Source organism: Lithobates pipiens, unplaced genomic scaffold, assembly GCF_037356315.1.
Source record: "Lithobates pipiens isolate NorthernLeopardFrog02 unplaced genomic scaffold, aLitPip1_a1.2 Scaffold_16, whole genome shotgun sequence".
In the NCBI taxonomy this organism is placed as follows: domain Eukaryota; kingdom Metazoa; phylum Chordata; class Amphibia; order Anura; family Ranidae; genus Lithobates; species Lithobates pipiens.
Genome location: NW_027507748.1, coordinates 257,233,524 through 257,261,422, shown reverse-complemented (window position 1 = coordinate 257,261,422; position 27,899 = coordinate 257,233,524). Strand labels below are relative to the sequence as shown.

The 27,899-nt window shown below is 43.6% G+C and overlaps 1 protein-coding gene across 2 annotated transcripts in view; it reads right to left on the bottom strand.

Annotated features, from left to right (window-relative positions):
- Positions 1-5,191: 5,191 nt before the first annotated feature.
- Positions 5,192-27,899, bottom strand: part of PM20D1 (peptidase M20 domain containing 1) — a 585,406-nt gene continuing 562,698 nt past the window's right edge. For both annotated transcript variants that reach the window (XM_077481325.1, XM_077481324.1), the window contains one exon: positions 5,192-5,616. In XM_077481325.1, coding sequence (XP_077337451.1) covers positions 5,487-5,616 — 130 coding nt within the window. In that variant the 3' untranslated portion in view covers positions 5,192-5,486. The remainder of the gene's footprint in view (positions 5,617-27,899) is intronic.

The window sequence follows — 27,899 nt, the reverse complement described above, 5'->3', positions numbered from 1 at the left end:
AGCACAGTATTTCTTCCAATAAGGAATGCACATATAGCTCCATAGCAAAGCAGGAGGGAGGGGATGGGGAGGGATAACAGGAGCAAGGCGTCATAGCTGGTTTAAATGCTAGGTCAAAGACATTCTCACCACATCCTGTGCTTCAGCCACTTTCCTCTGCCTCTACCCATCCATTTACATCCGGTCTCATTCAGTAGACACTGAAATCCAGTTGCTAGGAATGTAATTTTGCTGTGCAGGGATTGCAATTGCAGTATAGTCTCTGTGCATAAAGTGCTTAATAGAGGCACTCCAACAGGGTTCCTAGCACATTGAATAGCCACTCCTATTCAGGCTCTGTCTCCCTAGCCTAGAGTGGAGAGAGATTAGAACACCTATTAGGTTTTTATTTCTGTCTGTCCTCCCTTAGGAAAATGTCCCCTCTCTATTTGCCCTGTTTACCATTATCAGTGAAAGTAAAAGAAAATCCCACATTTTGGGTTGTCCCTGGAAAGGTAATAGAGGAGACACCTTCCAAAGGGGACCCTAGTTCTAGTAACCTCAGAGGTCCTATAGGATTCCCTTGATTTGCAGGGATTTCCTTTCCTGTTTTGGCTATTAGGAAGTGAAGGTAAACCCACCCTAATGGGACACAGACAAAAGAAACTGACAGGGGTTATACCTTTCCCTCACTTTATCCAAAATGGAAAAAAAAAATAGTTGTGCCTATAGTTCTACTTTAAAAAAGAAACAGTCAGTTTGCTTATTCAAGCATCTGAATATTCTGTCTTAATCTGAGCTTAAATTGATTAGTTATGAAGGTTTAATATGGTTATGCACATAGAAACTCTATGAGATAGAGACTTTGGCTGATCTCTAACACCTGATTAACTAAGCTTAAACAAAGTATGTAAGAGAAATAAGGCTGAATATTAGAATGATTGCACAAATTGCATCTAATTATCTTGGTTTGGACGTTTGCAAATTTATATTACGAAGAATGTTTTTTTTTTTTTTTTTTTTTTATCTGTGGAACTAATCAAACTGCCTTGTGTGGATGTAATTATTATTTTTCTGCCAAGAGGTGAATTTGGTTTATAGTGGCCCAGAATGTTTTATGTCCCTTGCACTAGACCAACATTTCTGGAGTTTGTGAGAACTTCAGCTTAATGGACATGGAAAAAAATACTCAGCAACTATACCTCACATCTTGTATGCCTAGAATACTTCATTTGAAATGTAGTATTTATATTTCATGTGCTGTCCAATTATTGTCAATCTATATGTGTATCACCCAGAATACAGTATGTGTATGGGAGCTTTGTTTTTTTCAGCTGCAGCAAAATCGGTTAAAAGCCTCTTAGATGTGGGACTTTTGCATCATATTAGTGATTTTTAGCATGTTTTAAGGATCTGCTTGTAAAAGATTTATTCTACAGTAATGTATAAGATTTCTAACAAATGCAACAATGATTCTCTCAAATAAACCAAAAATAAATCCAAATTAACACTGAATGTTTTTATCATTCCTGACTCTTTAAAGCTTTTAGACCATTTTAGGCTAAGTGGCAATAGGACAAGGAAAGGGAAGATGTGTCCATAAGCTGGTGAACCCCCTGTCTATGCACCACTGTATACTTGAAATCCTAGAGGTCAAAAGCCACCTGATGACTCATGAGATCTTGTTCCTAATCTGTGCTTGGATACCAGCTTAATGGGTCAGTCGAACTAGTAGTACCAGATGCCCACTTTCTTGTGAGACACTCACTTTGCACAGTTACATTTTTTTGGGCTGTAGTAAATCTCTGGATCAAGTACACAATAGGGTGTTCTAGCTGGGACACGGCTGCACCCAGGCCCAGTTTTTATGCCTCTATTTTGTACTAGGAACGTTTTATGAAAATCGGAAGCTATGTGGACTGATTTCTTGCACAAAGCCTGCTTCAAATGATGAAACGGTAGGCTTTTCTGGAGGAAAGATGGGAAAGGGGAGACACAATTGAAACTTTTAATTACATCAAGGGGGGTGAAGTTCAGGAAGGCAGTTTTTTTTTCAATATGAAACCAAAAACATAAACTAACTTTTTTAGAAAGTATTATTTTAGTGTAGTTGACAGTCAACAGTAAATGCTTCAAACATACTCGGACAAAAAACTTAACAACAATAAATAATGGACAGACTCAATGGACTATTTGGTCTTTTTTCTGCTATCACTTTTCTGTTTTTCCTTTAGTGAAGTCTGTCAAAAGGTTTCCCAAGCTGGGAAAGTTGGGGATAAACAATATCCCACAATGTAGAGAGAAGAGCATACCTGCTTTTTTGTGAGGGGGTCGGGTCATTTTGCAATGGTTTTCACTTTGTTCAGCTAGGGTTTGATGCATCTGCCTACAAAGTACACCAAGTAGCAGGCCTCCTGCCCTTCCATTAAGGCATCCAGGCCTATCTGGACCTTTTTTTAGATGACTTTCCCTGGCTAAAGATGAAATTGTATCATGATAGACCAGACATAGGAACGGCCTCTCCCCCATCACCTGAAACACTGCATCTCCTGGCTATATAGCCATTTAAGAGTTCCATAGTGACTCTGAACCAAATTATTTCCAGTGGAACTTTTTCATGCGACCTTATTACCTGCCCAGTGCTTTGCTTCAACTTCATTCCACCCTTTGCTACAGACCGCACAGATCTTTGGAATAACCTCTCTCCTTCCCATGAGACTTTGATTCAGCATGGGATCCGTGTATGATTAGGCACTCACAGAGGAATCAGCTGTGCGATACCAGCTACCTAACACACTAACTCTGCTGCTTCACTTTCGCACAGCTTTACACAGCCAGCAGATACCTGATCTTGGAAGGGGAGGTTTTCAATCTATATGAGCGGAATTGGAGGAAGAGAGACCGTGAGTATTCATAAGATATTACAGACTGTTCATATTGGCAACTGCTTCAAGGGTACCTGAAGTGCTGGGATCCAGCTTCTGCACTGGCTGGATTGGATGTAATGAACTGTGGATATGCCACATGTATAACATAAATTGTGATCACTATGATCTGAAGTGATACATTGTTGAATTATAGTATAATCAACCAAGAGTGTGGCCACATGAGCACAGTTCTGATATAGGGCACACAGAGATTCATGGTTACCCACTGAGTTGGGATAAGGACAGATGCTGTAATTTTGTGGTTTAGTGATTTGAAGCAAGTTTCCAGGGAATTGCATTGCTGGGGTCCTTTTTACATTCGCCCATTGTGGCTATAAGTGTAAAGGCCCGCACATAGATTTGCAGGAGGTCACATGGACTGGTATCTAATTTGGAATATTTGTTAGGGTGCAGGAGAAAATCAGGGGTAACATCTGGGGAGTTATCCACGGTAGTGGTCGCAGCCGCGCTGTCCCAGCTCCTAGGGGAAGCTCTAGTTAACATCATTAGGGGTCAGGGAATTATTAGGGGTGGATAACATAATTTTTTGGGGGGTTTGGTTTCATGGGAGGGTAGGGATGTGGAACTTAGAGGGTGGTAAATGATTATGGGGGCACATGCATTCTATAGTGGAGACTGCCTGCTTCCACATGCATGCCTCTGATGTTGTAATATCTGTATTCAATCAACAGTTTTGGGAGTTAGCCTTTGGGTGTTCACTTTTTTTTATTTTTTCTAGTATATGCTTGTGAATACACCCTACCCCTTAGATGGGCGGCACCCCAACTAAATATCAGGTTCCCAGTCATTTTTCCTTTTTTTTTCTTATCATGGTAAGCCCCTGAGAATTCCTTATGGGGTCTCAGGACTTGGTCCATGACTTTGAAAGGTGGCTGGGGTCCCATTCAATACAAATGGCACAATGTCACTAATCCTCTGGCTTGGCAATTGCCATATTTTTAACTTTAATTGGATAGTGGGATGTAACCCTTTGTTAAAACAAAAATGGTGATGTCCTGGGCTGGACCTAATCTTTCAATTACTTTATTTTGGTCATTGGATATGCATTTCACTTGGAGACTTAATTTCATTTTCCAAATCATTACAGAGCCACCAAGTTTAATTTGCTTAGGGACTAATGCTAGCCATACACTATACAAAAATCGGCTGAACCCATTATCGAAAAACTAACATTCGGCCGTGGGAGCAAACAATAGTGCCATCGTGTAATAATAAAAAATAAATCGTTCAGTAGACATTAATATTTTTTTTTTTTTTTACATATACCTAGCACAGTTTGGACAGGAAACACATTAACCTTTCAATCTATTGTTCGTTCGGCAGAAAATTTCCAAATTTGTCCTTAGTTTTTTCAACTAAAAAAGATTCCCAATGGTTATCGATTTTGTGCCTATTAACTGTCCGAACAATGAACAAATTGGCCAAATACCGAAATTTCAGCCGATTTTTTTTGTATAGCATATGGTCAGCATTAGCCTTACCAAGTACTAGAGAATGCATTGATCCCAAGGTCCAACATATACTATATTACCAAAAGTATTGGGACACCTACCTTTACATGCACATGAATTTTAATGGCATCCCATTCTTAGTCCGTAGGGTTCAATATTGAGGTGGCCCACCCTTTGAATCTATAAAAGCTTCAACTCTTCTGGGAAGGCTGTCCACAAGGTTTAGGAATGTGTCTATGGGGATGTTTTGTTCCAGAAACACATTTGTGAAGTCAGGCACTGATGTGGACAAAAGGTGTTCTGTTGGGTTGAGGTCAGGATTCTGTGCAGTCTAGTTACGTTTCTTGACCCCAAACTTGCTCATCCCTGTATTTGTGGACCTTGCTTTGTGCACTGGTGCGCAGTCATGTTGGAACAGTAAAGGGCCATCCCCAAACGGTTCCCACAAAGTTGTGAGCATGAAATTGTCCAAAATGTCTTGGTATACTGATGCCTTAAGAGTTCCCTATCACTGGAACTAAGGAGCCAAGCACAACCCCTGAAAAAAAAAACCCACACCATAACTACTGGACCAGTGCACAAAGCAGACCATAAAGACATGGATGAGCGAGTTACCGTCCTGCAAGCACACCACTCCAGTGTGAAAGCACTCAGGCTTTCACACTGGAGAGATGGGAGATGCTCTTTACAGGCACTATTTTTAGCGAAGTATCGCTTGTAAAGGGCCTCAGTGTGAAAGTAGCTTTATGCTGCACCTCTTACAGGAAAACTGAACAAAGGGAGGAGGGTTGTTGAACAGAAACATTCACAAAATTTGTTTAAATTTTTAATTCACAAAATTTGTTTTAGAATATTCAATTTTTTTATTTTTTTTATGCAAAGCTTTCACGTGGCAATTTTCAGTAGTCAGATGCACAAGTAATATTCATTATTAAAAGTAATTTTGCTTCTCTTGTAAAAATCCTGACTTCAGTTGAAATCATGTGAGGTATAATCAATCCACACAACATGAGGAGGTAAAAAGTTTTACTGTGTTGACGTTATTATGAAAAAAAATAAAAAAAGGCATGGAAATTATTGATCCTTCTTGATCACTCTTCATAATTTTCTATAGCTCATGATTGTCTTGATCAGCTGTGGGGACTTTATTAGAGTCTGCATTTTGAATCAGCTGATAATAAAACTGGACAACTTTTTTAAGGCTCTCCACTGAAATCCGCTCATTCAGTCCATGAATCCTAGAAGAGGGCAAAGAAAATAGTTATGTTACATAGCAGTACAGCTAGAACTGATGCTAAGCATATTGTCTCATAAATTAGTTAGTCCTCCTAAAGCTAGCCATTGATAAATATGTATTTTATGTTTGTATCATGCAGCCCTATGAACACCAGAAAGATGATACCCCTTTGTACCTTGTGTCATGTGATTATTTTAGTAAAACGTGTTGCTAGAATGCGCTATTAAAATAGAACCACTTCTACCTAAACTGCTCTCGGCCAAAATAATTTTGACACCCTGGTCTGACCGAGACCCCTAATCTTACGCTTTCTAATATAACTGCTAGATTAGCTAAACCCCATTTGTAATTGAACCAGTCTTTGCTAGGTAATGAGTCTTACTGTTGAGATGTGGTCACCCATCTGAAAACTTATTTTGACACCAATAAAGTGGAGGATACCACCCCGGCCACACATTTAGCGGGGCATAAAGCTTCATTGAGAGGTTTGCTGATTCAGCTATCATATAGACTTAATTCCTTCCTTTATTTTTATTTATTTCCTCTAAAACTAGGGAATACGAAGACCTGGTTGTGCAACATAAACATTTTTCACACCCTGCTCTACTCGTTAGCCGCTTCCTATACACCAGCCGCAGTTATACTGCGAAAATCACCATAGGTGTATGTCGATCCATGCATGTGGTATAGTGGGTGTGCGGATCCGTGATTGCTGTATACAGAGGCAGAACAGGGATCTGCTTATGTAAACAAGGCAGATTCTCATTCTGACAGGGGACATGATGGAGATCTTGCTAAAAGAAAAAAGACCGAAAATTTAGAAAAAGAAAAAAAAAAATGTTCATAGTTTTTTATAAAATGTTGAAAACGGGTAATTTTTCTTCTTGATGTGCACTGGTGAGGCTGCACTGATGGGCACCAATGGGCTGCACTGATAGGTAGCACTGGTGGGCCAGCCATGGCTCTCTGTGTGAGGGGCCGATGTCCCTCTGACAGAAGCTGGTGATTGCCTTTTTTCCACCATGCTGGGGGGGGGGGGGGACAATTACAGATTTTCTGTTTACATCAGTGGTAAGGGGGCAGGATCGGCCCCTTACTCCGATCTGTGCTCAGCCAAGTCTTATAGACTCGGTGATCACAGAGCGCGCCGTGTGCCCCACAGGGGGCGTGCAGGCAGCTCATGCACGCAAGGACGTTATACGACGGCCTCCCCGGCAATTAAGGTCCGTGCTGTAGCCATCATTCGGGTATAGCACAGGTGGGGGAGGTTAAAAAAATAGCAATAAGGTCCCTCAACTGGATAGGATGAATAAATATTACAAAGATGGTAATATTACAGAAAATTATGTATAAATTCCAAATGTTGCTGATCTCGCTACCACAGACATATTTCAAAGTTCATATGGCAGAACAGGAAACCAAGAATACAATTCTCTGTATTAAGTAAAGATAAATTGCAAGGAGGATTAACGGTACCAGATTTAAAAAAATATATATATTATAATGCAGTTTTATTATCATGAGTAAGAGAGTGGATAAAAAAGATAAGTGAAAAAAGATGGGTAAAATTGGAGAAAATAATTAGTAATGCACAGTTGGGTAAGATTGTATGGATACCGGCACAGTAGCGCGTTAAATGAGAATGCACATGTAATGGCACAAAATGTACTTAGAATTTGGGATTTAAACAAGGAAAATGGAAGTATAACTCACCATTAATCTCACTCAGGCAAACAAATTATTTTTTCACTGGGAAAAGGGAAATGATTTGGGGAATGGATAAAATGCACAAATAAAGGACATAATGTAAAAGGGGAAAATATGCACAATACAAGAATTAAGGCACAAGACAGATTTGATGGTGATAGATGAATGGTGGTATTTCCAGCTGAAGCATTTTGCCACAACCAATAAGATCAGGAGAGGATTTATTACCGTTTATAGCAACAAACACAAGAAATTGTATCTCCCAGATCTACAAAATATTTGTGGCAATGGACAGACTGGAAATTACACCATACATACAAAAAAAATGGGAAAATGAATTGGGAACACGAGGGAACAAACAACATTCATGAAAATGAGTATGGTACATAGCTCTACCGTAGACACTAATACAGTTGAGATTAACTATAAATATCTGACAAGATGGTATATAACACCAGACAAAGCACATAAACATCAAATAGGGAAATTGCCATATTCTTAGCGAGGATGTAAAGTAGAGGGAACTTATGATCCACATTTGGTGGGACTGCCAAAAATAAAATATTGAGAGAGGTGTTGCAATTAATAAAAAAGAGCCTCTAAAAGACCTCCAATCCCTCCTTTTCACTTCAAAGTATTTAGATTGCCATTTTCTGCGATTCTGAATACTGTATATATTTTAAAACCGGCGCCATTGGCAGCCGAGTAAACAAGAAGTGATGTCGCTTCCGTGTTTACAATCAGGAGACTGGAACAAAACCGTTTGCAGCTTCGTGCCTGTCTGTCCCTTGCCGCCGGAAGTGACGGATCGTGGATTGAGTCTCCTGGTGGGACAGGGGGCCCAGTCAGAGCGGCGGCGGGAGGGGGGACGTCCTCTGGGATAACAATTGAGCGGTTTTAAGCCACGTCGGTTGTTATCCCTGAATAGCCAATCGCCCGCTCTAAAAAAGAGTACCGGGATGATGCCTGCAGCTGCGGGCATCATCCCGGCATAACCCCCGAAAACCGAGGCCGCATATCTGCGTACGCTCCGCGGGAAGGGGTTAAAAAAAATAGAAGATACATATATGTGTAGCACGACCCCCATTGAGGACTGCTTGGATTTACCTCCTCATCTGCACCACCTTGACCCTGTGAACATTCCAACCCACCCGACACTCTGGGTTCAGACATCTTTGCACCACCACAAGTAATAAGTGAAACAGATGGGTGAGTTTATATAATTACATAGTAGGTGAGGTTGAAAAAAGACACAAGTTCATCAAGTCCAACCTATGTGTCTGATTATATGTTAGTATTACATTGTATATCACTGTATGTTGCAGTCGTTCAGGTGCTTATCTAATAGTTTTTTTTTAAACTATCAATACTCCCCGCTGAGACCAGCGCCTGTGGAAGGGAATTCCACATCTTTGCCTCTCTTACTGTAAACCTTTTTTCTTCTAATTTTAAATGCGTGGCCACGTGTCTTGTTAAACTCCCTTCCAAGAAAAAGTTGTATCCCTATTGGGACACTGGTATTTATAAATTGAAATCATCCCCTTTCAAGCATCTCTTCTCCAGAGAGAATAAGTTCAGTGCTCGCAACCTTTCCTCTTAACCAATATCCTCCAGACCCTTTATTAGCTTAGTAGCTCTTCTTTGTACTCGCTCCATTTCCAGTACATACATCCTTCCTGGGGACTGGTGCCCAGAACTGGACAGCATACTTGAGGTGTGGCTGGACCAAAGTCTTGTACAGCACGAGAATTATCATTTTATCTCTGGAGTTGATCCCGTTTTTAATACATGCCAATATTCTGTTTGCTTTGTTAGCAGCAGCTTGGCATTGCATGCCATTGCTGAGCCTATTGTCTACTAGGACCCCAAGGCCCTTTTCCATCCTAGATTCTCCTAGAGGTTCTCCCCCCAGTGTATAGATTGCGTTCATATTTTTGCCACCCAAATGCATTATTTTACATTTTTCTATATTAAACCTCATTTGCCATGTAGTTGCCCACCCCATTAATTTGTTCAGATCTTTTTGGAAGGTTTCCACATCCTACGGATGTTATTGCCCTGCTTAGTATCCGAAATACAGAGAATTTACCCCATCCTCCAGGTCATTGGTCCCAGCGCAGAACCCTGGGAGACCCCAATACCCCACCTCTGACCATTCTAAGTACTCCCCATTTAACCCCACCCTCTGAACTCGCTCTTGTCAGTTTTTATTCCATGTACTCACCCTATGGTCCTTGCCAACGGACCTTATTTTGTACAATAAACATTTATGGGGAACTGTGCCAAATACTTTTGAAAAATCGAGATACACCATGTCTATGGGCCTTCCTTTATCTAGATGGCAACTCACCTCCTCATAGAAGGTTAATAGATTGGTTTTGAAAAGAACGGTTCTTCATGAATCCATGCTGATTACTGCTAATGATGCTCTTCTCATCACTAAAATCTTGTATATAGTCCCTTATCATCCTCTCCAAGAGCTTGCATACAATTGATGTTAGACTAACTGGTCTGTAATTCCCAGGGATGTATTTTGGGCCCTTTTTAAATATTGGTACTACATTGGCTTTTCTCCAATCACCTGGTACCATTCCAGTCAGTAGACAATCAAAATAAAAAATTGGGTACAACAGTCTGGCAATTACTTGACTGAGTTCCCCAAGTACCCTCGTATGCAAGCCATCTGGTCCCGGTGACTTATTAATGTTAAGTTTCCCAAGTCTAATTTTAATTCTGTCCTTTGTTAACTATGGAGGTGCTTCCTGTGATGTGTCATAAGGATAAACACTGCAGTTTTGGTTACCGAGCCCCCCAATTCCCTTGTGAAGCCTGAGGAGAAGAATAAATTTGTTTCAAATATTTTTATTGAAAAGTCAAGTAAGTCACATAGGGATAAGCAGAACAGTTTACATTGGTAACAGTAACAGATAATAAACAAATGAGCTGCTACTTAATTTTGCAAAAGCAGATATTCCAGACAAAGCTAAAGCATGCTCACGGACCCTTCGCATAAGTAGACTGGCGGTCATAAAACATCGAAGAAGGGGGTCAAATAAAAGGAAACTAACGATTTCCAGAGGAGGAAAAACATTTAACAAACATTGCTGTAGTGGCAACTATTACCACGGGTAATGGCATAGAATAGAGTTCCGCTGGATAAATTTTACACATATAGAAGAGAGAAAGAAAGGGGAAGAAAGAAAGAAACAAGGAGAGAGGGAAGAAGGAAAATAAGAGTAGAGACACAAAATGGGGAAAGGAAGCGAAGAAAAAAAGGGGGGGGGGGTATGGTCGGAAGGCCCGGAGGAACCCCAGACCCCAAACTGACGCTCAGTATAGGCTAGGGGGCCATAAGACGAGTATCAAAGTCCTTCGGTAGAAAATGGTCCACCCAAGGTTGCCATGTTCTATTAAATAACGGGATTCTATCTAGCACAACTGCTTCTATCTTAGCATGTATCATCGCCTGTGTGATTCTATGTTTAGTTTCAATTATATTCAGGGATGGTGTCCTCCAGGCTCTCGCAATCGTTTGTTTAGCTGCAGTTGTTACTTGAAGGAAAAGTCGATTTTGGGCTTTATTAAGATCTTGGGGTAAACAGTTCAGCAAGGCTATTGCTGGGTCAGGAGTTATGGGATATTGCAACAGTTTAGTCAGCAAATGGAAGACCGAGGACCAGAAATTTGTCACGATGGGACAAGTCCACCAAATGTGTAGATGGGTGCCCCGATCTTTACAACCTCTGAAACAATCGGGTGGATAGTTAGGTACAAATTTGGAGATTCTAGAGGGGACCAGATACCACCGCATCAGGACCTTATAATTCGCTTCAGACGCCACAACATTTTGTGATGAATTTTTGGTATTGGTCCATATATCGGTCCATGACTCTGCATTAAGGTTAAGTGACAAATCTGTGGTCCATGCAGTAGCATAAGGCGGGAGATCCTCAGAGATATTGGAGAGGCAAGAATATAGACAGGAGATAATGCCCGGGGCATGTGGATCAGAGGAGCATATGGATTCAAATTGGGACATGGAATTAAGATTAGAGTTAAAGTTAATATGTGCTCGGAAAAAGTGTACTATCTGTAGGTAGTGAAAACATTCTCCGGGGGGCAGGTGGGCCTGTGTCTGTAGGTCGGAAAATGTTGCAAGGGATCCTCTCGAGGAAAAGTCACAAACTCTGGTAAGGCCTGCTCGGGACCAGGCCGAGAAAGTGCCCGGCTCCGCGCATGCCGGATAGAAATTCGGGTGACCCATAAACGAGAGCAAGGGGAGATGTGGGGACAGTAGTTTAAAGGGAGTAAGTACCTTGTGCCAAATTTTAAGGGAGTGACTCGTAACAGGGTTAGTAAGTGACCTACATGCCTGTGGGGGGAGCCAAAGTAAATTGGAAACAGAGACAGGGTGAGCCTCCACTGCTTCCAGACTGACCCACAGTGGGATTTCAGACACAGCGTGGTATAGGGTCAATTGTGATAGCTGAGCTGCATAATAGTAGTTCTTAAAATGCGGAATTCCCAGGCCCCCATGAAGTTTATGTCGAAAAAGAACAGCCTTAGAAACCCTGGGTCTGATATTACCCCAAATATATTTGAAGGTTCGACTTTGGATAGCTTTATGAAAGTATGATGGAACCATGACCGGGAGCACCCTATATAAATATAATAACTTGGGTAACAGAGACATTTTAACAGCCGCAATGCGTCCAAGCCAAGAGACACATAGAGGTTGCTAGGAATTAAGGAGGGATGATAATTTACGAAGCATGGGTAAATAATTAATTTGGTACAGGTGGGCTGGGTTACTGGTCAATTTAACACCTAAATAGGGAATGTAGGATGTGGACCACTGAAACAAATAATTCATACGTAAACCTTGAAGTGTCTCTGTAGGGAGGGACACTGCAAGGGCTTTAGACTTAGCCTGATTCACCTCGAGGCCTGAGATTTGTGCAAATGAGTCAAGGAGTTTAAACAGGTTAGGTAAAGTAGTATGGGGTGAAGTTATAAATAATAGGGCGTCATCTGCAAAGAGACATAGTTTATGAGTTGTGGAAGCTATCTCTAATCCTCTGATATTGGGGTTGGATCTGATCAAAGCTGCTAAGGGCTCAATGGCGAGGGCAAAGAGCAGGGGCGACAAAGGGCACCCCTGCCGAGTGCCTCGTTGGATCGGGAATCTGTTAGAACTAAAGCCGGAGTATCGAACAAATGCTTGGGGATTGACATATAAGGCCTCAATCCAACGAAGGAAATGAGGGCCAAAGCCCCATTTATGTAAAATATACGTAAGGTAGGGCCAAGAGACGGCGTTGAACGCTTTTCGAATGTCAAGAGATAGAAGATGCATAGGGATACCTCGAGCTCTAGCTAAATGTTGCAATAGAATGACCCGGCGCACGTTATCACTGGCTTGGCGTTTGGGAATGAACCCTACTTGATCTCTATGGATCAACCCTCCAATATGTGGATTCAGGCGTGAAGACAAAATCTTTGCTAAAAGTTTTACATCTAGATTCAAAAGCGATATGGGCCTGTAGTTGGACCATACGGAGTGGTCAGAGTCGGGTTTAGGTATCATAGAAACGGAGGCTGTAAGCGTCTCGCTACCGAGGGCACCCCCTTTCAGCAGGGCATTAAAGGAGTTCGCCAAGAGAGGGGCCAGGACATCAACAAATTTTTTATAGTACAGCCCTGTAAACCCATCAGGGCCAGGTTGTTTATTAGGTTTAAGCAATTTGATAGCCTGAATTACCTCAGAAGGCGAAACCTCCTCTTCAAAGGCATTGCGAATCGGGGTAGAGAGGGAAGGAATCGGTAAATCACGGAATAAGGCCTCAGCTTTATCATGGGGGAAGGGGGCAGGGGATTCGTACAGTTTGGCGAGGCTTTTAGAGAATTTGTTAACTATTCTGGCCGGGTTACTAGTGTGGGTCCCATTGTGAAGTTTAAGTCTAATTGGTTTGTGGGTACGCTCAGGTTGTCTAAGGCGGAGAGCTAAAAATGTGTCAGGCTTGTTAGATTTTGTGTAAATAGTATGATAGGCCCTGCGCATGGTTTTGTCAGCTGCTTCTGAAAATAGCATTTTCATTTCCAGTCGGGTACTGTCTAATTTAGACTTGTTCGCTTCCGAAGGTGTGGTCTGAAACAACAGGAACTGGTGTTGATATTCGGATTCTAGGTGCTGTATACGTTTAAGTCTATCTTTTTTGAGGAAAGAGGCGGTAGAAATACATTTACCCCATATAACTGGTTTATGTGCTTCCCATAAAAGAACAGGAGGGGTGCCTGGGGTGGCATTGTGCACGAGATAATCATGTAGTGCTACTTCTATATCAAGCCGAAAAGATTTGTTCGTGAGATATTTATCGTTCATACGCCAAAACCTTTCTTTAGATTGCGGTATAAGTGAAGAGATAGTGGTAATCACTGCACAATGGTCAGACCAGGTGATTGGATGAATAGAGGATTTAAGCAGTATTGGGGAAGATGCTACGGGGATAAATATGTGGTCTATTCTAGAGAATGAATTGTGGGGGTTGGAGTAAAAAGAATAATTTTTCTTTGCAGGATTACATTCCCTCCAAGTATCCAATAAGAAGTATTGTTGGAGTAGAGATCGGAAATGAACCGATAGTGATAGGTGGTCTGGTGCATAGGAAGATTTATCAATAGATGGGTGTATGACTAGATTTGAGTCCCCACACATAATCAAGGTGCCCCTAAGATGGGTTTTAATTACCTGAAAAAGGTGAGAAAAGAAGGGAATGGGATTGGAGTTGGGTGCATACTAGGAAACTAGAGTAACATCAGATTCTTGGAGGGAGCCCGTCAGGATAATATACCGTCCCTCAGGGTCTTGGATAACTGAGGCGAAGGTAAATGGGAGGGAGCGATGGAGAGCCAGGAGGACCCCTCGTTGTTTTGTAGTCGCAGAGGCTGTATATACCAAAGGGTAATTGCTGTTGAAGAATTTAGGGGTACTACGTGTAGAGAAGTGTGTCTCTTGGAGTGTTACTATACCCACTCTTAAGGACACAAAAGTGCGAAATGCCTTGACCTGTTTATTGGGGGAATTAAGACCTTTTGCATTTAGTGACAATATGTTCAACGGGGCCATAGGTCAAAGCATGGGTGGAAACTATACTGAAACCCGGGACCCCCCCGGGCCAACCGACCATAAGTAGGAATAAGGGCACGGAAAGAGGGTGGGTAGGGGGAAGAAAAAGTATAGAGGGAGAAGGATAGAGAAACATCAGGGTAAGTAGGTAAGGCGAAGCATGAGGAAGTTGGTACGAAACTGGAAAATCCGGATCGCCCGACTCTAATGTGCGTGGTCCCGACGGCAGACTGTTCCGCCATAGGGAGAACGCACCAGGTAGGGGGGGAGCAGTGGCTGTCCCCCGCAACATACCGGGAAAAGAAATAGCATTGTTGGTGTAAACATAAGACATGCCAAGACAGCTTAAAATCACTCTATTGAGTGTATAAAGAATACACTTACGATAAACTTCATAGAACATAGAGTAACAAAAAAAAAACAAAGGTTGTAATATGATTAACAACATTATTGTCAAATCCTGCGTGAAGGAGGAAGAAGGGGGGTAGGGGGAAGGAGGGGGAAAGGGGAGGGAGGGGGGGAGAGGAGGGGGGGAGGGGGAGGGAAAGGGTAAGTCACCGATGAAGGTGATACAGGAGAAAGTCATTAAATACAACATGTCAACTCTCCTGGGCTGGTGGTAGTTTATGTTCCATGGACCTTAATGAGGAGTAAGTGATCACCATGACAATCAGGAGGGCCCATGGATGTGGTAGAGGAAAAGGAGAGAAGACATGTTGTAGAAAGCAAAAGCAAAATCAAAAGCAAAAAATCAAAGGTCAAAAACCAAAAACAAAGTCAAAGGTCCTCCTAACACACAGGTGACTGATAATCGTAACAGGCTATTCGAGCCAATGGGCCAAGGCTCAGAGCACCCGCAAAATGGGGTAAAACAGGAAAGACACCGATGAGGTGGTAGAAGCAGTTCAGCGAGGCACAAACACTCTAGGACTATAGAGGTTCGAGGCAGAGGTTTTTGCTGGTGTACCCTTCCGGGTGGATCTTGGAGATCGCATGTCTCTGGGATCTCGTTTGGGGGTAGCTGTATGAGGATAAGGAGTTAGGCGGGCAGGAGTGCGTGGAAGTGTAGTCTCAGTTTGTTGCTCTGGAGTTGTTAGATGTAGAGACTCAAGGAGGCGTTGCAGAGCTTCTGGGGAGGCACAGGTGTATTGTTGACCATTATAGGTAAAGTTGAGAGCAAAAGGGAATCGCCACATGTATTTAATTTGATGATGGCTAAGCACCTGTAACTGCGGTTTCATGGCTCTTCGCTTCGCAATTGTAAGAGGGGCTAGGTCAGTAAATAACTGATAAGTGTGGCCTTGAAATGTGAGGGTATCCTCTTTGCTGCAGGCAGCTGCGAGAAGTTGCTCCTTAGATCTGAAAAAGTGAAGTTTCACAATAATGTCTCGTGGGGGACCGTCAGGTTGACGGCGTGTCAGAGCTCTATGGATCCTATCAAATTCCAGGCGCTCGATCGGGATCGATGGGGAAAGCTCTTGGAATAGGGCCGTGGTAAAAGATTGTAGATCTTGCACCGTTTCCGGAATGCCGCAGAGGCGCAAATTCGACCTTCTTGAGCGATTCTCGGCGTCTTCAAGCCGAGAAAGAAGCACTGCGTTTTCCTCACGAAGGGCTAGATGCTCCTGAGCGTGCTCTCTAAGGGTCAGTTCCATGTCGTCCGCCCTAGTTTCAAGGTCAGCAGTGCGCTGTCCTAATTGGCGTATCTCACGTGTCAGTTTAGTTGTTATTTGCTCTGAGGTCGCTTTCAGGGCCTTATGAAGCATTTTTTCAAAGTGGGCAAGGAGGTCAACTTGTGGCATACCTGGGGTTGGGAGTGCAGGGAAGTCCTCCAAGCTGGGTCCACCTTCCTCATCTGTGTCGTCGCTGTGATGATCAGCTGTATCAGCGGGAGAGCTGGGGCGCTGTGAGGCAGCCTGAGCTTGTGCTTTCGCGGCCATCTTGGAGGAGGCCCGCGCGAGCGCTTCCTTAATCGGCTTCGGCTTCGTTTTACCCCGGTGTCCCGTTAGGACCATCCCGGGGGGTGCACGGCGGTATCGGCGAACCGTACCGGCGGGATACCTGTTAGCTACGCTGTCGGTGGCTCTGTAAAGTCCCGGAACCGCTGCGGGGAGTGCGGAGCTCTAATGGAAGACGTCCATCACGTCGAGCTGCGCGCATGCGCCCCCGGAGAATTAATTCAATACCTTCACCATCTCCCCATTCTTTGTAACCAGGTGTCATTCCTCATTCTTTATGGGGCCAATATGGCCTGTCCTCCCTTTTTAACTGTTTACATAATTAAAGAATTTCTTGGGATTTTTTATTTTTTTTTGCTCTCCTCTGCTATGTGTTTTTTGTGTTCTATCTTAGCCGCCCAAATTGCACCCTTACATTTCTTGTTGCATTCTTTATAAAGTCTGAATGCCGATGATCCCTCAACCCTTCTCCTTTGCTTTTATATGTATTTTTACATTGGAGTTAAGCCATCCAGGACTTTTGTTCACTCTTCTAAATTTATTACCCAATGGGATGCACTGGCTAATGCCCTGATTTAATATGCTCTTAAAGCAAACCCATCTCTTCTCCGTGTTATTTGTTCCTAAGATTTTATCCCAATTCATGTCTTCCAACAAGGTTTGTAGTTTAGGGAAGTTGGCTCTTTTGAAATTCAGTGTCTTTGTATTCCCCTTATGTTTCCTATTTGTGTCATATATACTGAAGCCAGTTGACCTGTGATCTCTGTTTCCTAAATTTCCCCATATTTCCACATCTGTGATCAGGTTTGTATTGTTGGTAATTGTCAGGAAATGTTCCATCCACTGATAATATCTGTCTTTTGGCGTGCAGTACTGAGGTCCACCAGGAGGTGTCTCCTGGCAGTTTGGAACTGTCAGGAGAGCTTTTCCATGCTGATATGTCATCTTTGGGCTGCAATACTGCTGTCCACCAGCGGATGGATCCTGGCAGCGTGGAGCAGACAGCACCTCCTGCAATCAGGTGTCACTTGAGGCCAATTACAGGTCTAAAAAAATCGAGCAAGCACTTACATGTTTGCCTTGGTTTTGTCCTTGAGCCCTGACCTGCATCCTGTTACCTGTTATATTGATACTGATCCTGATCCTGAACCTTGATTCCTGATCCTGTCTATTTCTGCATCCCTGGAACCTTGTCCTGCAACCTGATCCCTTTCTCCTTGTCCCCCCATCTGCTGACCTCCTGTTTATGACCCTGGCCTGGCTTGACTACGATTCTGGTATCCCCTTTGCTATATATACTCGTTGGTTTGTCACTGTTATTTGGTTTTCTCACTCTGTTAGGTATTGGTGTATTCATAATTATATGCATTTATCTCAATAAAATAACTTTCACTTACTTATGTTTGGGTTACTCTGTCGCAGTCACACAGTTCTAGTCACATCCAGTTTATGACAGAAACCAAGGCCATCCCTGACCAGAAGTGGCTGCGCAGAGGAACCATCTCTGTTCTGTTGGCTTTGCTGGAATGAATCCTAATGTGATTTCTTATTATGCTCTGCTGGCGTCGGAGAGTGGCAAGTATCTCCGCCAGACACTGAAAGAGTGGACCAATAACCAGCTGCTTGAGATCATTCATTTGGCCTACTCCCTGGTTGACCAGAGCTGTATGTTGTTTAGGGATGTGCAGCCTTTGATCCAAATATGTGCTGAGCTAGCCCTGTCCTGTGTTCCAAAGACCGGCAATTATTTTTATCCCCCTTTCAGTGCTGATCAGGTGAAGTCTCTGGTGTGGCTGTTAGAGGATGATTGTGCATGCTTTTTTGAGTACAATCCGTTTGTCCTCAGCAGAAGCTTATGGAATGCATTCAATCAGTACAGACCCTTGTTAGACAGGCAGCATGTGATCCGTTATTTGTCCAACCAATACTCTCAGCATGGTTTGATGTTACAACCAGCCCCAACCAACCCACAACAAACCACTTCTGCCATCAGACAGTTGCCTGCCCAAAAGTCTATTTCCCCATCACCTATGTCAAACCCAGTAGCAGCCTATCCTGAATTCAACCCACCTGCCTCTTCTCAGCTGCCTATTAATTCACAAGAACTTCCCCCAACTGCTGGTACCTCCTCTGCTATATCCCAATCCTCCTTTCCAGTCTGCTGCACCCTCCACCTACAGAGCTTCAGTGACTAAGCCAAAGAAAAAACTAAAGTTTTTCCCAACCAAAACAATCCTGCCATTAACCTAACCTGCCTCCACACCCACCAATCTGTTTCAGCCCGAGGTGCCAGTCCCCGCTTTCCAGTCTGATGTGCCCACTTTCCAGTCTGATGTCTTGTTGCCTGCTGCCCAGCTCAACAACCTAAAGCCTGCTGCCCAGCCTGATGTGCCACTGTCTGCTACCCAGCCTGATGTATTCCTGTCCACTGCCCTACATGATATGTTCCTGTCCGCTGCTCAGCCTAATTTGCCGCTGCCCCGCCTGATGTGCCACTGTCCGCTGCCCAGCCTGATGTGTTCCTGTCCGCTGCCCAGCCTGATGTGGCTCTGTCCACTGCCCAGCCTAATGTGCCACTGTCTGCTGCCCAGCCTAATGTGCCACTGTCTGCTGCCCAGCCTGATGTTCCGCTGTCTGCTGCCCAGCCTGATGTGTTCCTGCCCACTGCCCTGCATGATGTGTTCCTGTCCGCTGCTCAGCCTGATGTGCCACTGTCTGCTGCCCAGCCTGATGTGTTCCTGTCTGCTGCCCAGCCTGATGTGTTCCTGTCTGCTGCCCAGCCTGATGTGTTCCTGTCTGCTGCCCAGCTTGAAATGCCCGCTGCCCAGCTTGAAGTGCCCACGCCCACTGCCCAGCTTGATGTGCCTGCCTCCCAGCTCGATGAACCGGAGCCCACTGTCTGCCCTGAAGTGCCTGATGCCCAGCCTGAAGTGCCTGTTGCCCAGCCTGATGTACCCCTATCCATTGTTCTGCTTGATGGCATAGACTTTGGGCAATTACAACCAGTTGGAGCGTCCAGAGGCCGCTCCTTTGCGGGGGTACTGTCAGGAAATGTTCCATCCGCTGGTAATATCTGTCTTTTGGCATACAGTACTGAGGTCCACCAGCAGGTGTCTCCTGGGAGTTTGGAACTATTAGGAGAGCTTTTCCCTGCTGATGTTATGTCATCTTTGGGCTGCAGTACTGGTTTTTGTCCTTGAGCCCCGACCTGCATCCTGTTACCTGTTATCCTGATCCTGAACCTTGATTCCTGCATCCTGAACCTGTTGTACCTTATCCTGTCTATTCCTGTATCCCTGGACCCTTGTCCTGCAACCTGATCCCTTTCTCCTTGTCCCCCCATCTGCTGACCTCCTGTTTATGACCCTGTCTTGGCTTGACTACAATTCTGGTATCCCCTTTGTGATATGTACTGGTTGGTTTGTTGTCACTGTTGTTTGGTTTTCTCATTCTGGTATTGGTGGTGTATTCACATTATATGCATTTATCTCAATAAAATCACTTTCACCTACTTATGTTTGGTTTACTCTGTCGCAGTCGCACAGTTCTGGTCACATGCAGTTTGACAGTACTCAGTAGATCCAGTAATGCTTTATTTCTAGTTGGTGCATCTACCATCTGAACCATGAAATTGTTCTGCAAGACCTTTAGGAACTGGCGAGCCTTAGACAAATGCATCGTACCCCCCGCCCAAGTCTGTCTGGATAATTAAAATCCCCCATTATGATAACACTTCCCATGCTTGCTGCTAATCCAACTTGCAATAGGAGATCCGTATCCCCCTCCTCCCTCAGGTTAGGGGGCCTATAGCATACTCCCAGTAATATTTTCCCCTTAGCTTCATCCCTTTGGAGCTCTACTCATGAGGATTCCACCTCCTCCCTAGTTCCCTTAGTGATGTCATCTCTCACATTCACTTGTACATTATTCTTGATATATAGGCATACCCCTCCCCCTTTTTTACCCTCTATCCCTGTGATAAACAGTATACCCTTGAAAGACTGCCAGCCAATCATGAGCTGTTGAACCAGGTCTCTGAAATCCCCACAAAATCCTCCATGTGCAACAGTATCTCTAGTTCACCCATCTTGCCTGCCAGGCTACTGGCTTTGGTGAACACGCCACATAGTTTAGGCTGGTTGCATACTATCTCCTTATTGGGTGCTCTGGGGTTGCAACTAGGACTTATTACTATACTTAGCTCAGGTTTAGGTGCTTTAGTCAACCTACCAATAATGCCCCCAATACTACCCCCTGGAATATGTTCCGCACTGACTCTGTACCTCTGGACCTTCCCCCCTGTTGCCTAGTTTAAAAGTCTCTCTAACTCCCAGCAGATCTGCACTGTCCCCATTTAGGTGCAGTCCATCCCTTCTATATAGCTGGTAACCGAGTATAGTCGTCCTCTTATTGGGCGTTCCAAGATTGCAATACTGGAATAACTCAAAGAAGATCTTGTTGCAAAGAGGAGGTAATAGATCCACTGAGCTTTGGTCAACAGTCCTGACTCAGCAGAATTCCTCTACAATAGTAGAAGCTAAGACAAATTAGAAATAACAGTGTATTATATACATGTGGCGTACCACTTGAACATGACCTGAGAGGATAAGCAAGAGTTAGGCATTAATTCTGGCAAGATTTCTAAAGGGGAACCCAGGCTGGCCTATTTAACTTTTAATCCTAATGGAGAGATCAAACAAGAATGATGCAAGGGCTCTTTAGTAATGACAGCAATCTCCCAGTTGCAGGCCTGATGGTCTTCACCAGCAGGCGTAGCCCATTAACTATAGCCAATAAGGTGCAGTAACAAGGCAATGGTATTTCTTGGATTAGTTGATTCAACAGGTGTCTATGTACAGTGTTCAAATAGAAGTGTAGTAAAGTGTTTCCCCAGGGTAAAGCTGTCTGTACCCAGTGAAACAACAAAGAAAGGTTTGCAACGGCGGGCAATTGCCCTCTTACCACGACCAGGCTGATTCAATGCCTTCCGAACAGTGGCTCCCGGAGAGATGTCCTTGCAGCAGATCCCTTTGCGACGATCATCTGATGCGAAGCACGAAGAGCTGTTTGTCGGACTGTCAAGGTGGTGCTGGATAGATGTTCGATGAACAGCAAGCATGGCTAGGCCCTTCTCTGCCGTGTTGGAATGTTGTACACCGCGTAGTAGGATGCAACCTCACTCTCCCTGCACAGAGAGGTACGTCACACAAGAGGGCCAGGAGAAAGAAAGAGTGTGGGGCAGGTTTCCGGACTCTCTTATAGCTCTTCCCAGCAATCTCTCTGGTAGCAAAGATCCCTGGGATATTTAGTCCAGGTGTACAGTTATGCGGGGGGATTGCCATTCCGAGGAACTACTAATTCCACAATCTCTTTGGTTTGGCTCACAGAGATGACGTCAGTGACTCTGGGCACTAAAGGGACAATACAGATGTACAGGGAATCGGCACACTTTGCAATTGTAGTCCATATTGCTACATCCTCCCCCCACTTGAAAGTCTTTGGTCCCTGAAGACAGAACACAAACTGTGGGAGTCACCTTACTGTATCATAAGAAAATGAATGGCTAATGATATGACAAACAGTACAAAAACAGCAAATTCTCCTGCGCTCTGGTTTCTTGGTCTTTAAATGTGATATAAACAGTTTGAAATGGTGTAGTCACTACGTCTTGCAGCCCTCCTTTAGAACATTGGGTGTTCAAATACTAAAAAGAGAGAATACAAAGAAGGGGAAGGCGCACTGACCTAGTGCATTACCATAAAACAGCTTTATTTAAAATTGAATCAAATAGCAAAATGGCTACTCACAAACGAGTATTGATCACAGGCAAAATCAATACAAATAAATCCATCGCACCAAACGTTTGGTGATAGCCCTCTTTGGCTCTGAAGAAAGGGGGTCACTCCCGAAACGCGTTAGCCATTTCCGTAGAGGTACTCATCAAATTCCTCGGACATCTGGTCTGGAGTCGCCAAACGTTTGGTGCGATGGATTTATTTGTATTGATTTTGCCTGTGATCAATACTCGTTTGTGAGTAGCCGTTTTGCTATTTGATTCAATTTTAAATAAAGCTGTTTTATGGTAATGCACTAGGTCAGTGCGCCCCTTCCCCTTCTTTGTATTCTCTCTTAATGATATGACAAACCAGAAGTTGTAACCGCGAACAGCTGACCCAAAGACGGATCTTCTAACAGTAAATGATATACAGTACATTATCAGGCATATAAGTCCTATTAATCTTGTGGCAGGCCAGTAACAAGTTAGTGTCAGGGGGTAGATCAAGGTTATCCTTTACTAAAGGTTCAATAAAGGAGGCAGATGCTTGACTACAACATTGAGCGGTAGGGATATGTTCGTCAGAATTCTCCCCGAAGGTATCATGTCAGTCTTTTTAGAGGGCATATTCTCTGTCTCAACCCAGAGTAGATACTTTCCAATGGTTCCGGTTCCCGATCTGTTCCCCAGAAACTACACCCGAATTCGGGCTCAGGTCCCGGTTCAAGAACATTCTCTCTCTGCTTCATTAGCAGGGGAGGTGAGGTTCTTCGTTGGATTCCATCTTGACTTCATCGTATCCTCTTAGTGGGCAAAGATGTAGTGCATCAACTTCCTGCAATGGGGGACGTGTCTTCCTCATAAAGGGTGTCCCCTGACTGCCTTCCTCATCAGCCCTGGGAGTGATAGAATTGTCTTCAAGAGGGGGAACCCACAACCAATCAATAGTTCATTCTTCCTCATTGCTCTCCTTTTCAAGTGGCATGGGTGGGCAGGTTTTTCCAGCCCTAGGCTTAGCGTGGGGGACTGATACATTTCTAAGCAAGAGAATTGGGGTACTCAGACAGCCTCGGACATAGGCAGCATATGGTTTCAATGCCAAGTCTTCAAAGGACCAGTCTTCCCTTCAGGCCGAATCTGGTACACGGATAGTCCAGGTAATCGCTTACAATGTAGGGTTGAGAGCACCATCGATCAGCCAGCTTAGGTTTACCAGGCACCCCTAAATTGAACAACAACACTCAATCTCCAGGTTGTAGCTCCTGAACCCTTACTCTGAGGTCAAAGTGTTTCTTGTTCCTTTGTTCTACTTGTATCAAGACTATATGGGTGGGCCCCACTAGATTCTTTGGCAGGTTCCCAGCGGGTAACTATAGGATGTGCTCTAATCAGCCTTTTTGAAAGCAGTGGAGGCGGTCTAACTAGGATGTGCATTGATTTCTTGCCCTTTCCTTGTCTTTCCTTCCCTGAGGCTTTTGGTTTTCTCGCTAGAGAAGGGAAAGAGGCAACAGGTAGCTTGAGTCTATCTTTCTTCTTAGAACTTCTCTTGACTTTGGAGCATGGTTTGCCCTCGGGACTCTCAACTAGCTCCTTTACTGAGGTCCCTTGAAGTTTACTGCCAGCTTTGAGAAGAGTAACTTCTCCAAGGCTTTCAAAACCTCTGTGAGTAATTCAGGGCTGATGCTAGTCTTGGTAGACTCAGCCCGTAAGTGTCCACCTTCTCTACACCCGTAACATCTCTTTTCTCGCCATTGGAGAAGTTTTGGTTCCCCTTGACAAGTCTCTTGTTCTTGAACCTTCCTTGGGTTTCCATCAGTTGCATTAAAGCATGATACATCTGAGTTTGAGTCTGAGCTACCCGAGCCATCAGTTTGGCTAGCCCACATTCACTTATTGGTGTCAGGAATGACCAGTCCCACCGGTTCAGACTCTGTTCCACTGTCCTCACCCGAGAAACCCATCTCCGCAAGAACAGCTCGAGCCACCACTTTCTCTATTTCCAGCGATAGAGATCAATTCTCTTCTCTCCTTTAGTAGAGCCTCCGTAGAGCCTCCTCTTCCAGTACTTCTCTTATCAATTTAGGTTATGCAGGCACCACCTTCGTTCTCTTCAGTAACAACTTTAATACAATAGGATGGTTTGGCCGGGTCCCTTGCAAAACCCGATCTAAACCAGCTTGATCAACATCCTTGGTATCAATACCCCTCTTGAGGATAATTTGATGCAGCATTCTGTCTACTCAAGATATGTATTCAGACTCTCCCCCTTTTGTTGGTGAGTGTGGTTGAATTTGTACATCAGGTCTGCGGTAGTTTCAACCCTCCCGAATACAGCATACAGAACATCTATGTAGTCCATGGCAACAGAAGCTTTTTTTCTCATTCTTAAGTTAAGGATCACATCAGAGAAAGAATAAAAAGAGGGCACACCAGCCTTGTGCATTATCCTTAGATGTCTTTTTATTAAAAATGATTAAAAAAAGCTACTCACAAATGTGTGATGAAATTCACAGTACAAATGATCCCCAGTTGTTTGACTGACAAACAGACTCCAGATGGTAATAAAGGATACATCAAGGGCCACTGCCACCTGACACATTTCAAAGGGATACCTTCTTCCTCAGAGCCCAGCAGTGTTGTCACCCACATATATGTGTGTGTGTGTGTGTGTGTGTGTGTGTGTGTGTGTGTATATATATATATATATATATATATATATATATATATATATATATATATATATATATATAAACACACACACATACAGCTATAAGCTCCCGGAGAGGCACCCCCAAGAGGGGTCCAAAAGCACCACCCACATTCTTGGGTGGCTCACAACACAAGGGTGACGCCTACCAAGTATTTGGAGACTCCACCCTATTGTCCTCTACATGAGTCAATAAATGAACAAATGGCTCATACAGTGTATTCAGGAAAAGCAGTATCTAACAATACAAGTAGCTGCACATGCACTGGGGTGCCATAACCAGATACTACAGTGGACAGTGAACAAATATATATATTTCATATCAATGATCAGAATTACAAGCCATATGGTAACAGTGGGCATTTAAAAAGGGAGATGGGGAACATCAGCAATACTAGGAATCCCAAACTCACCCCAGTTGCTAGATCACAGGTCACCTCCACACATTACTGCCAACAAGGGGACACTATCATTAAATAGCCAATCGTTTGCAAATACACTGCCCAAAAAGTCCTCTATGTTGCCATTTGGCGACTCTCCTCGTGGCCTGGCCCATCTCTGGAACGAACACCACGTTGTTTGCATTCCAAACAACTAGAAGTGCGGGTCAGGTGTAATTTCCTGTACGTCTGGCGTCGTGCACCGCTGACGTCACCAGCGGCCATCGGCCACCAGCATTTTGTTGGAGGAGCTCCCTAGAGAACAATGGCAGATGGTTCTGCGGCTCCAGAGCACACTAGGATGAGGGTGAAAGGGAGGCACACAGCTCCCCTCATCATACCAGACCGAGTTATTGCCCCCAAATGACCAATTGAAATCACCAGACCCCTCTGGAATTTGCCAACTCACCAAAAGCCAATTTTCATTCAACAAGGGAAATGTATGCACCTACCAGTGCATGTGCATAAATATGTGTATACGTGTGCATTCAATCAATATTTGGATAAGAAAAAAAAAAGGGCTTTTTTTAGGGGGGGGAGAAATAGAGAACAGGGTATCGTATACATAAGACCACACAAAGGGAAACCAGGAAGAAGCAGATACTAGTCAAACATATTTTGTCCTGCCACATGAAAACAAACAGGCCAGTACCATTGTTTCCAATGAAAGAGTGTAAGCTCCACCCCACCAGAGGAAGGCATTTTAATCTCAATATTTATTTGTATTACTACTACACAATTTTGTGCATTTCAGGATCTCCAATGAGCCCTCCATGAGTAAGACTCCCAAGGGTGAAGATCCAATAGGCCCCTCCCTTTATCGAGATCTCCTCCAACTCTATACTGAAGACCCTCATACCTGATGGACCACCCTGATGAAACTCTTGGAAGTGTCGAGGGAAAGGATATCTAACTCTTGTGTTAATGATATCGCACTTATGTTCACCTAGCCTTACTCTGATAAGACACGATGTTCGGCCTACATAAAGGCGGACAGATGATAGCATATACCACATGATGGATCCTTCCATCTTTACCTTCTAAAGTCTTCTTTCTGTGCCACAGGTACATGCATGTGCCACAGGTTTTGACACTACACTTATACCTATCATATACTTGTTGACTTGCTCAAAGAGTTTTTCACCAAACTTGGGGCTACCGGGCTCCTCAAGTCACAAGGTTTCCTAAATGCAATATTGGGTCCATCGGGAAGACTACCACTTAGCTCAGGATCATGCTTAAAGCAGTTGTATAGTAATTTTTATAAGTTTAACCTACCTTTACTCCCGCTTTAAGAATACTCCAGTTTTTCTTTATTATGTTTTGTATCTCAAAGGCTTTATTTGTGTATTGAGTAGAAAAAGGGACTTGATGGGTATCAGGGCTGGTTCTGGGAGCTGGTTGTTGGGTACATTCTAGTGGATTGTCATAGAGAACTGCATACTTATTAAAAACAGTCTCTATGAGAGTGGCATCATACCCCTTTTCCCAGAACCTTTTCCTAAGGAGTTTGCTTTGTTCAAGGTAATCCTCCTTCCTAGTACATGTACGCTTCAACCGAAAAAAAACTGTCCATACGGGATGTTTTTTTCCATCTAGGATGATGATTACTTTCAGCATGCAGGAAGGAGTTACCTCTGCTAGGTTTAAAATGGATAAACCAAAGAGATTATCCTTACAGTATTCCATAAAGTTGTTGAGATCTTGGTCAGTCCTATCCCATATAATAAGTATATTGTCAATATACTTAGCTAAGAGGACCAGATTTGCTCCAAACGGGTTGTTATTCCATATAAAATATTTCTCCCAATAGCCCATAGAGAGATTTGCATTGCTAGGGGAAAACCTGGCCCCCATAGCAGTACCCTTAGTCTGTAATGTTCCCCAAGGAAAGAAAAATAATTGTGAGTTGAGGAATACTCAGTTTGCAATCCTCTAACAAGTAGTAGTTAATGGCCCTTAGGTCACATGTGTGGTCAATAGATGTGTAAAGTGAGGCTACATCCATGGAGAGCCATCTATAGCTGGGCTGCCATTCATATTGAGAGAACATTTCTAGCATATGGCTAGCATCTCTCACAAAGGATGGGAGAGCCATCACCATCTCCTGTAAGAAGTGATCTATCGGCTATATAACATCTCAAATTACTGGAGAGACTATCAATCCCAGCAATAATTAGTCATCCCAGAAGATTAACCTAGTTTTTGTGCACTTTAGGAATGTGGTAGAAGTGCAGGGTCACTGCATGTCTATTATATAAGAAATGCTATTCATTCTTTGTGAGAACTGCATCCACAAGTGCTCGATCTAGGAGAATTTTTCATATTTACCGTGTTTTTTTTTTTTTAAAGCTTCATGTATGTATCTGTGTTGCCCAGCAGTCTTTTCGCGTCAGCTATATAGTCCACTTTATTTTGGATGACTAAACTCCCACCCTTATAATGACCTACTGGTTTTGCTATGCCCATTTGTATTGTCTTGAAAGCAATAATATAGAGTTAGATTTGGTAAGAGCATATGTTTACAGAATCCCTTCCCCCCTCCATTGATATGTAAATAAACCAGATGG